Source organism: Pterocles gutturalis, unplaced genomic scaffold (genome assembly GCF_000699245.1).
Source record: "Pterocles gutturalis isolate BGI_N339 unplaced genomic scaffold, ASM69924v1 scaffold2259, whole genome shotgun sequence".
NCBI classification, from domain to species: Eukaryota; Metazoa; Chordata; class Aves; order Pterocliformes; family Pteroclidae; genus Pterocles; species Pterocles gutturalis.
The window spans coordinates 49,220-60,060 of NW_010135357.1; the positions used below are offsets into that span (position 1 = coordinate 49,220).

The following is a 10,841-nucleotide window of genomic DNA, read 5'->3' on the forward strand; positions in this document are numbered from 1 at the left end:
GGTTTAGGTATTATGTACATAATAATGGTTTCAAACCTCTTATATTAAAGGGTTTCCTTACTTACTTTCACAGAAGTATCTGTATGGCCAAATATGACAGTAAAAGCTGTGATCATGGATCCAGAAATTGTATTTGTTGCTAATTTGACCAATGCTGATGCCCCAGCCTTAAAAGTTTCCTTCCAATGTGACTTTTCTCTGACATCTGGAAAGCTTGCACGAAGGATGACCGCTCAAGTGAAGGGCTTCAAAGTATTGGCCTGTGCCTTTCTCAAAGAAAAGCAAGACAAGAATGTTACTATGGTAAGAAACCTTGTTTTTCATAATGAAAAAAGTAATGAGAACTGTTGGCAGGCGTGTCCTTTAGTTTTCATATCCGTAGCACTCAAAAAATTTAGTTTTCGCATCATTGGTTATTATGAAGAAAGGAGGGGACTGCGCATGCCATCACACAGAGCTCTGACTAAAACCAGCGCAGTGCAGTTGTAAATGAAAGTAAAAGTTTCTTAGTGGAGAAATTATGTGAGGGGTTTTGAAGACTTAAGAATACTTCTCTGCGACTTTGTTAACTGCCTGTTAGTTTACTGCCTGTTAGTTTACTTGTTGCAGAAGAGTCTGCTGATCAGCATGTCGTCTGGAACTCCATCTCCTCATTCCTGGCAGGGAGCACTGAGCCACAAAGGTGGCCTGTGTGGTTCATCTGCACATGGTCTTTTTCTTTATGCATTTAGTTTGCTTAAGATTTGGCATTTTTTTGACTATAGAATCAGTCTATCTGTGTGTTGGGTTTTTGTTTTGTCTGGTTTTTAAGCCTTATGTCAAAAGCTTTTATTTCACTAGCTTTTAACCTTCCAGTACAAAATTGCTGTTGTGCAAATTTGGATGCTGGAATGAAGCACAGTAACACTATGGAAAGAATGCTGTAACTGTGAACCATGCTGTTATTTTATGGCGTCGGCATCCCTTTGACCTGTGGGGATTAAAAAATATGAGACCATTTGAAAAGGTTATTTTCCAGGAGTTACCTTAATAATCAATTTATATTTTTCACTCAGGTATTACGGCCGTGTTCTTTGGTCATGGAAAATATGATGCATGCCTCAGGGTTACAAACTGTGGTAATAACAATAGAAGAACTTATTATAAAGGTAAGATTATTAAAACTGTCTTTGGAAGAACAGGTGTGTTTCTCAAGCTGTAGCTTGGGGGTTTTATTTATGTATGGTTATTTAAAATCTTCATTTTCCCTGTTAGTTTAATTCCAGAAATGGGCATTTAACCTTTTTAGAGCTGCTCTGTGTTGGAAAAAATCATTACATGTTCCTTGTTTTGTCAATCTCTTGGCAAAAAAAGGACTAATTTAAATACTTCAGATACTAAGATTTGCCTTACCAGTGTTTTCCAAATTTATGAAACAACCCTTCCCCCTGCCGCCACCACCACTATTTTTCTCTTCAGAGATACATATAAGCAGGAGCACACACACAATACATGTAAATTTAAGGCTGTTAACGTGATTTCGAGAATGATACACAATGTGAAATACCTTGTTCTTAATAGGTAAATTAATAGTTGTATCTATAGTGGGTGTCTATAGTAAAGGTCTTTCTGAATGTAATATGCAAATTCTCCTATAAAGTCGCAAATTTGCTTCTTGAGCCTGTGGCATTGTGAGGGAGGAGTTGGGAAATTTTATAGGAGAGGAAAGTAAGAGGAGGTCCATGAATGGATTCTGTTTCTTTATCTTGGAATTTAAGTTGCATCTCTTAGAAGAGCCTTTAATGATGTGTACCTGTATGAAAACCCAAGAGTTATTTGCCATTTCCATTTATTGTGTATTTTGTATGTTAATCAGTTTTAAGATGTTTTGAGCTATAAAAGATCTTTTTTCTTCCTTCAAGATCTCACCAATAATTCTGAATACTGTGATGACTATTATGGCTGCCATAAAACCCAAAACAACAGAGGAGGATTCTAGAGGAGCAACTGAAGTTTCTGAGAATTTGTGGCAAGTGAAGCCTATAGATCAGTGCAGTGCTTGGTTTCTTGGTGTTGATGTGGCCACAGAAGCAACAGAAACTTTTAAGGACCATGAACATATTCTGAAACAAGAGAAATTTGACGTTTTAGTGAAATCGGTTCAGATCACCTTGGAATGTGGTCTGGGCCATCGTACCGTCCCTTTATTGTTAGTAGAATCTGTGTTTTCCGGTGTCCTTAAAAACTGGTCCTCACTGATGGAGGTCACTGCTGATATGTCACTGGAGGTACGTAGAATCAAATTGTTAGCAGCTTAAAACACTTCTATGTGTTTCATAATGTTCAAGTAACTTTTTAGTACACTTTCTATATGCTAAATTAATAATAAGTTGAAATTGTAATCCTTTTAGGAGTTCTTCAGTAGTCAGGCAAGTATGACCAAGCATAATCTGTTTTTTACAGAAAATCTGCAATCAGTAGTAGATTTTAATGGCAGTTGCTACTGTGGAATAATCTAGTCCTTTCTGTTTCTCTATTATTTTTGTACATTCACTTTTTGCTGTATGAACAATGTGCTTGGCTTAGTTGAATATTCACATTTAACTCTTATTGCCCACCTTTTTTTGTTTCTCTAGCATTGTGTTTATTGGTAAGATAAAAGTTACTCTCTTTCCTCAAAATCTTCTCTGCATCTTGGATTGTATTTGTTTTGCCAGCTATTGCAAGTCTTTACCCCAAGATATGGTAAATTCCAAGATTGTATAAGTCTCTTAAGAAAGCAGCATGCTAAAATTTCATACAAGCAGATGTGCAGCTGCTCTGTGCAGTAGGTTAACTACATCTTAGTTATATTTTGTCAGGTTACCAAGTGTGCCTCCTACTCCGTTCTGTACTGGACATGCAAGTCGCCTTCTTTCATTGCTAGATGTGCATATCGTAATAGAGTATGGAAAATGCATGACTAATCATATACACCTGGGGGAAGGCATAGTGGGCCCAGAAGGGGGGAGGGATGAAGAAGATAGCTGAAAGGGAGCATCCAGAACTGTTTGGTCCAAAAGTTCTGTTCAGATCTGCAGGAGCTGAACAGAAGTAAAAACTTGGTGTAGGCTATGAGCTAGATGAAGTGTTCCAGTGGACCAGATTCAGACTAAAGTTTGCTCAGACTAATTCTTATTTCAGAGTGCATTGAATTACTTGCTGTCTTAAGGTTTCTGATCTCAAAGTAATTCTCTCAAGCAGTACAGGACAAGACAGACTGCATTATATTAAGTGAATGTGTTAAAAAGGTACGGAGTTACCAGGCTGTCTGGTTGCTCTAAAAGCAAGCCAGGTAGTGAAAAATAATGTCACTTAGAAAAATGTGTGATATATTACACTTCTGTGTATTAATTTTTAAAGCAGTTAAAAACTAGTGCTAGACCTCCAAAATGTGAAATGAAGATTTATTGTTTTCTTATCAATGTTTGTTGTACTAAATGCTTTTGGAAGGAACTCTGTCCTTTATTTTTGGATGCTTTATTTAATTTTGATTCTTTCTTTAGATTCATTATTACAATGAAACCTATGCAGTGTGGGAGCCACTTATTGAACGAATTGAAGGAGGAAAGGAGCAATGGAGTTTACAGCTGGAAGTACGTCAACATACTTGAAAATATGTGAAATAGTTTGAATAGACAGCTATTTCTTAGAAATTTTATATGATAGAATATTGACCTTTCAAATGCTGTTGCTTTGAGGGAGCTGTGCAGTTTCATAGACCTCTTAAAGTTTTTCTGACTAGTGTTAATTGTCCAGTGCATGGGCAAAATCTAGCGTGTAACCACACGTACAGAGAAGAAAGAAAATAACTTGCTTGCCTTCAGTGTTGGTATAAAATGTCCGTATTTGTGTAAGGTGTCTGAGATTTAAAAGGTAAATTAGAAATGTCAAGTGTAGATCAAGATTTTTCCTGTTTTAACATAGGAGAAAGTAATCTATGTGTTTGTAATTGCCTAATGAAATTTCTCTTTCAGATGAAGACTAACCCTGTCCAAGAGAGAAGTTTGATGCCTGGAGATGATTTCATTGTTCTTCCTGAGCCACAAACTGCAGTTAACATCTATTCGAAGGATACAATGAATATAACAATATCCAAATCTTGTCTTGCTGTCTTCAGTAATTTAGCCAAGGTAGTCCTAACAGGCAGAAGGTGCCAAATTATGTGGTTCTGTAGGAAGTTGAGATTTTTTTTTTTTAAGGAACCTTCTGTGCTGCCAGTCTCAAGCCAGTGACTGTTTTGCAGCCCTGATGAACGTTATCTAGCAAGGGATAGAGGAGTTTTACTCTGATTAGTCCTTAATGAAAAGGTGGTGCTAGCTTTTGAAAGAAGCAATTTCTGGTTTAGAAGAACAAATGTGCTTATGTAGGACTTAAGGAACAGTTCTACAGGCAGGCTGAATGAAAAGAAAATCCTCCAATAAACACAACTGTTTCCAACAGTCCTTTTTCTGAAGTAGTAATAGAGAAATTGACTTCCTTTTCATCTTTTCTCCTCAATAGAATACTGAGAAATATGCATTTTAGGATTGGCCTTCAAACTGTAGAAGTAGAGTGTCCAGTGTGTTAAAAATATTAATGTCCTAGGCTTTTTTCACCCCTTTTTTTGTGGGGGAAAAAATTTTTGGTTACTATTTTTACACAATGTGACTTATGTCTTCTCATTTTTTAATTCTGAATGAGCCACAGTTCTCTTTGTACTTGCTTATACTGTAAGTCTGTATTGGCAGTCAGTTACCATGGCTTTTGTGTAATCAAACAAATGTTTGTAAGCATACGTTGTGGCTGAATATGAAGTATGTACATGGTGAATGTACTTGGGACTTCTGTGCCCAGATCTTATTTTTCTCTTGACAACCCAACTGCAATAAATTCCCTATGAAGAGCATGTATGCTTAATGTAGCATTAACATTTGCTGCAAATCACAGAATAATAGTGAAATTTTCTGGAAGTAACTTTTACTTCCTTGAAATACTACTATACAATATGTATTACTATGTATTTTTTTTGTTTGTTTAAAACAGTAGTTGCTGGGAACTGTCTTTTAAAGCCTTTATGTTTTGTGGCTGTTTATGTATGATGTGTTATATATATTGTTGATTACAGGCATTTTCAGAAGGGACTGCATCCACGTTTGACTATTCTTTTAAAGAGACAGCACCTTTCATAGTGAAAAATGCCCTAGGTGTTCCTCTCAAAGTGCTCCCTAGCTCCAGTTTTTGGATAGTTCGTTCAGTTGAAAAAGAAAATGTGAACGATGTGGGAATTGGTCAGAACATGGAACTGGAATACTCTGCTTGTGAAGCACCCCAACGGGGAAAGTTGTCTGCATTGCACCGACAAGAAAGCTCCATCTTCTCTTTAAATTTAGGTATTATGCTAGGGAACACTGTATGTTACGATGTGTTGAGAATGGGAAGATGGGGGAGTCAGCATAGTTAAACTAAATGAGACCAAAATTCAGGTGAAGTACAGGGTGTTGAAACTGCTTTTGAATACTGATAGCAATTAAAAAAAAATAAATCAGCAGCTGGACTTGTTAAAAAGATGTAGAATTCCTTCTCTCCAGTTTTTCAGAGAGTGAAAAGTACAATATTTTTTCTCCCCCTTTGGACGAAATGGAAGATATTCTATGTGAGTCATTGATAGACCATCTTAAAGACTACTGGGACATAGGCCTGTGGGTTCCAACCCCTGTTAAACTGGATCTTCATTTCTCGTATCCCTGCTACCATTTAGCTTTTTGTAGCTACCCAGTTACTTGAAAGCAGTTATAAATCTTCAATATTTTTAGCTTTGCCAGAAAATACTCCTAGGAGAGTAGGGTATAATAACTCCTAATACATAATCTTTTGGTTTCTTTCCTTTCCATCCCATCCCGCATGAAGGTACCTGGCCATGATACAAAGATCATGTTCTGTGTTGCATTTTAACTCACCCAACAAATATCTTTGTTTACTGTTTGATGTATTTATCATGCTATGTATAAGTCATAATCTAAAGTTATGGTCTTCAGGAGTATTCAGACCTTAAAGCTTTCCTTCAGTGGTGCTCAAATACCATTTCAAGGTGTTTGTGCCAGAGTGTGCTTTGATCCTTGTTGCTGAGTTTAGAGAAGCTAAACTATTCAAAAAGAAAATGGTAATGTGATTTGTTTTGCCTAATTAAGATTTTTGTATATTTTTATGGAGTAGAACTTCAAGGATATAAAGAAGCAGTAAATGTTCCCGTAGCCAAACCAGGTCGACGACTGTACAACATGAGAAACCTTGGTGGTCATTCAGACTCGATCATTGTACAAATAGATGCTACAGAAGGAAATAAGGTTATTACTGTCCGATCTCCTCTGCAGGTAAGAAAACGAACCAAACAAACCAAAAGCCTGAAAGCAGTGCTGCTCTTCTCTGAGTGACTTTGCTTTTTTTCCTTAATGCATTTGTTTGAGACCGTTCCTGTCCGAAGAGTTACTTAGAGGCAAAGTATTAAGTGTTTTATTTGTTACATGAATTTTTATCTGTATTCTGTATGTGTGTGTGTTGTCCTGATAAAAAATTTGGTTTTTACTTTTAACTTTTGGCTTTCTAGTATCCTCAATATTGAGGTTGGAATATGTGCTTTTTATGTAACTTGGCATTTTAAGCATGTTTTTAGTTTATGGAACTTAAAAGTAGCATAGTTTTCTCATATGCTTGCACATTGTTCTCCTTCACAATTGTATTTTTTACTAAGATACATAGAAGTCTGTTTTCCAGAGGAGTTTGTTTAAATCTACTAATGTTGTTTCTCCTTGTTGCTATTCGTACTTTTCCTTTAGAAATTTGTACCACAGAAGTGTAATGAAAATTATCCATTTTGATCCTAGATCAAGAACCATTTCTCAATCCCATTTGTAATCTATAAGCTGGCTAGAGGCTCCAAGCTGCTGGAGCCAATTGGCATATCCAAGCCAGAAGAGGAATTTCATGTTCCTTTACATTCATACAGGTACACCTTTTTTTCTTCTGTAGGGCTAATCTGTGTGAGGCTGATGCACAAATACAGCATTAGCATGGAAGCTTGAATTTGAACTTGGAACTCTTCCTGACTGGACTAAAAACCCAAAATACTACCTTTATTAGGTAATCAGTGTGCTGCAAAAGCCCTTCAGAATGTTAGCAATTACTTAAAACGGGTGAAGGTAACTGTCAACACAAAGCTATTGTGTACCATTATCTGTCTTCTTCCCATAGGTGTCATCTATATGTTCGACCAACAGGAATGTTCGAGGGTCAGTTTAAAGAGTCCACGACTTACATTGCCTGGAGGGAAGAGCTACATAGGAGCAATGAAGTCAAGTGCTTGTTACAGTGCCCAGCCACTGAGACAAATTTCTTGCCTCTAATCATCAGCTCAACAGCTGTACCCGATGAACTGAATTTTATTTCAGCTTATGGAGAGGAGTGGGATCCTGCCTACATTATCCACCTTTACCCTACGCTGACTGTGAGGAATCTTTTACCATACTCCTTGAGATATTTACTTGAGGTAAGTTACTTTATGGTTGTATTTGTAAATCCTCTAGGGGATTTTAAGTAAGACTATATTTACTCAGAAGTGGAGGTGAATGCAGTGTGGAAGATACGGAATGTTGATTTTTTTGTATTGTCTGTTTTAAGTAAGGGAGTCAGCTGATGGATTGATTCAGGGGGTTTTGGGGATTAATTGTTTTTAATTTAGGTGTACCAGGCCAGTTCTGCCTTGCTCGTTAAGTATGAATCCTGTCCTGGACCAGTCTTTCTCTTTTACATTCTTCTGAGATCCTGTTTGTGTTTTGCAAGATACTTTCTGTTTTATAGGGAGAGGTGTAAATTCTGGAGCTTCTTTTCTATGTAGAAAACACAACTCTTCTCTATTCTGACACTGTTCTTTTACTGAGGACTATTGTGAGAATAGTCCTTGCAGAAATTGGAAGATTTCTTTGTGGGGTGCTACACAGACTTTTTTTCCCTCTTCTTTCAGTATTTTCAGTATCTCGTATTTCTTCGTGAAAGCTGAGTGATTTTAGTAAATGGAAAAGCTGTGAGAACACAGAATTATCATCCGGCTTGTTCTGTTTTGTCCTACTTGCGTAACTGGCTGTGGCATTCGTTTAGACCTTTCTTTCACTTCTGTCCAACATCCTAACGGCACTATTTGCAGTTTTCCTTACCTTCTCTGTATGTCAGTGCTCAGAGTCACAGAGTGTAGAACAGAGTGCCATTGCCTTGACTGAGGAGCTAGAAATTAGTAATTCAAATCTATTTCTGAAATCACTGTACTGATGGGTGTGTGTTTGTTGTCTTCACATCCCTTCACTAATCAAGCCTGGCCACTGTTCAATACAGTGAGATACAGTTTCTCAGTAAAAACTAGGAAAGCTGCTGTTGTGGGATGCTACTGCCTGAGGAAAGATGTGCTACCAGACAGCGTGGCACAGCTGCTGGCTTACTGCCAGTGTGAAAAGTCCTGGTTGTACACCTGCAGCACAGTCCGATTCAGTGTTGCTCTCAGTATTGTAAGTATGTGAATAAGAACTCATTCCAAAAATCCATTGGAGGTCATGGAGGAGGGAGGGAAGGAACAGAGACGGGACACATTGGAACTAGTTTGCCTTCCTGAAAGACAGAATGAAGCAGTCTTTGCTGTCCTGCAAGAGAAGTGCAGTTGATCTCAAGTTATTCGTAGGATGGGCTCAAATGAATGTGATTGGAGATTGGGACATGTACTGAGATATCTCAAACACGTGCGTCCTTCAAGAGAGGAATAAAATGCTGTTTTTTGAATACCTAAATTTTATGGATTAAAAACTTAATTTGTCCCTTTAAATTTTGCTCCAGGGAACAGCAGAAGCCCGTGAATTGACAGAAGGGAGTGCTGCAGATGTTTTTCATTCAAGAATCAATGGAGAAATAATGGAGCTTGTTTTGATAAAATATCAAGGAAAAGACTGGAATGGACATGTTAAAATTTCTGATGGGATGCCTGAATTTTTTTCTGTGTGTTTTACATCCCATTCTGCGACAGCAATGACAGTGGATATTTACATACATACTAGGCGAATTGGAAGCCGTGTGATCTTGTCTGTGTTTAGTCCCTATTGGTTAATCAACAAGACTTCCCGTATTCTCCAGTATCGAGCTGAAGACACTCATGTGAAGCATCCAGCAGACTACAGAGATATTGTGTTGTTCTCCTTTAAAAAGAAAAATATTTTTAGTAAAAATAAGGTATGCTTATTTTAGGCAGTGGGAAGGGGGAAAAGCCACACACACATTTTGTTGTAAGGATTTTTTCTTTTCGGTATTTAAATCTATAGGCTCTCATTTGTCTGCTGCTTTCTTCTTGTTAACTATACTTTTTGGACTAGGTACAAGGGAAGGTAGGTAGTCAAAAAGTCTGTTGCAGCTTTTTCCAGGTCTTGCACTGCATCCCATTGTCTAACTTCCATCCTGGCCAGAAGCTGGCTGATGGTATAGAGTGGTTAGGTCCTGAAAACACAGTGGGTACCCTACCAGAAGACTTTCCATGGGGAGAGGAATTTAATGTAGATGTATGAATTAAGAGTGTAGACTTTCTTCATAGTCAAAAGGAAGGCTGCTCTCAATCTTCCTGTGGAAGCATTTTCCAGTGAATAAAAAGGAATCACAGTCTTGTGTTCTACTCAGCTAGATACTTTGTCATTTCAAATGCACAATGTAGATATTCTGACCTTTGTTAAACATGTTTCTTTTGTTTTGATGTGATATTTGCATGGTCATAGAGGATTTTTTATGAAGTGGCCCTTCTTTCCTTTTGAATATCTTTTTTCACCCAACAATAGTTTAAGAAATGGTTCAAGAGACAGTTGAGACAAGGTCTTTTGAGTATTTCCTTACCCTTCCAGTTTGTAAAGCACCACCAAATGGTAGCTTTTTTCCCATCTATGTGTGTGCTTTCATTATCGTAAGTCAATGAGTACTTGTCTATTTTGCCACCTTTTACAGTAATGTCCTTCCCAGAACTCTGATAAATCAGAGTATGAATAGGGATAGTACATGCTTAAGCTTATTTTAACTTACAGAAGGTTTTAAAAGCATTTGCGTCATCTTTATACTGCTATATGTGATATAATTCTGCTCCACAATGCATGAAATAGAAAGTTTAAATGAATTTATTGAAGTACTTTTCATGTTGTTCTTTTTTGTGTGTAGATCCAGTTATGTATTTCAACTAGCACTTGGTCCAGTAGCTTTTCCCTTGATACTGTAGGAAGCTATGGATGTGTCAGATGTCCAGCTAATAACATGGACTTTCTGGTAAGATAGGTTTCTGTGATTTGTGGAGCTCTCTTGGGGTTCTTTTGGCTTGACTTTTGTCCTTAAGGTCTTTGTTTTGCTGCGTAAACTGCTTTTGAATCATGGAAATAGTTAACTTATAGGGTAATAATTTTTATGCCCCAGCTATTCAGGTCTGCACCTGGTGACAAGTAGTTTCACCAACAGAAGTTTCAGTGTAATTAATTAATACGTGATTTGTATAGTGAATGTGTAGTACTATGCTGTTCGAAAATACAATGGTGAACTCACATAGTGAAGATGAGTTAAACATTCAAAATTTATATTTGTTTGCAAATGTTTAGATCTTGACTCAGCAGCCTTGTCTAAGACTATATTTCCACTACTAAACAGAATAGAGAATACATTTTATTAAAATATGTAGGTGTGTGGGGGCTGTGTTTTCATATACTCTTTAACTGATCTCTGATGATACGATCATTTTAGGTTGTCTTGATTTGCTGTAGAGGGATTCCTGTTGGATTTTCCCT

General features: G+C 37.3%; 1 protein-coding gene across 1 annotated transcript in view; it reads left to right on the plus strand.

The window, feature by feature from the left end:
* VPS13C (vacuolar protein sorting 13 homolog C (S. cerevisiae)) overlaps positions 1 to 10,841 on the plus strand; it is a gene marked incomplete at both ends in the record, with an annotated part of 66,924 nt that overhangs the window by 47,396 nt on the left and 8,687 nt on the right. Inside the window, 11 exons of the mRNA XM_010081842.1 lie at positions 74 to 303; positions 1,056 to 1,148; positions 1,902 to 2,267; positions 3,525 to 3,614; positions 3,996 to 4,151; positions 5,126 to 5,390; positions 6,214 to 6,371; positions 6,882 to 7,003; positions 7,249 to 7,543; positions 8,875 to 9,264; positions 10,228 to 10,332. Of these exons, the coding sequence (XP_010080144.1) occupies positions 74 to 303; positions 1,056 to 1,148; positions 1,902 to 2,267; positions 3,525 to 3,614; positions 3,996 to 4,151; positions 5,126 to 5,390; positions 6,214 to 6,371; positions 6,882 to 7,003; positions 7,249 to 7,543; positions 8,875 to 9,264; positions 10,228 to 10,332 (2,270 nt within the window). The remainder of the gene's footprint in view (positions 1 to 73; positions 304 to 1,055; positions 1,149 to 1,901; positions 2,268 to 3,524; positions 3,615 to 3,995; positions 4,152 to 5,125; positions 5,391 to 6,213; positions 6,372 to 6,881; positions 7,004 to 7,248; positions 7,544 to 8,874; positions 9,265 to 10,227; positions 10,333 to 10,841) is intronic.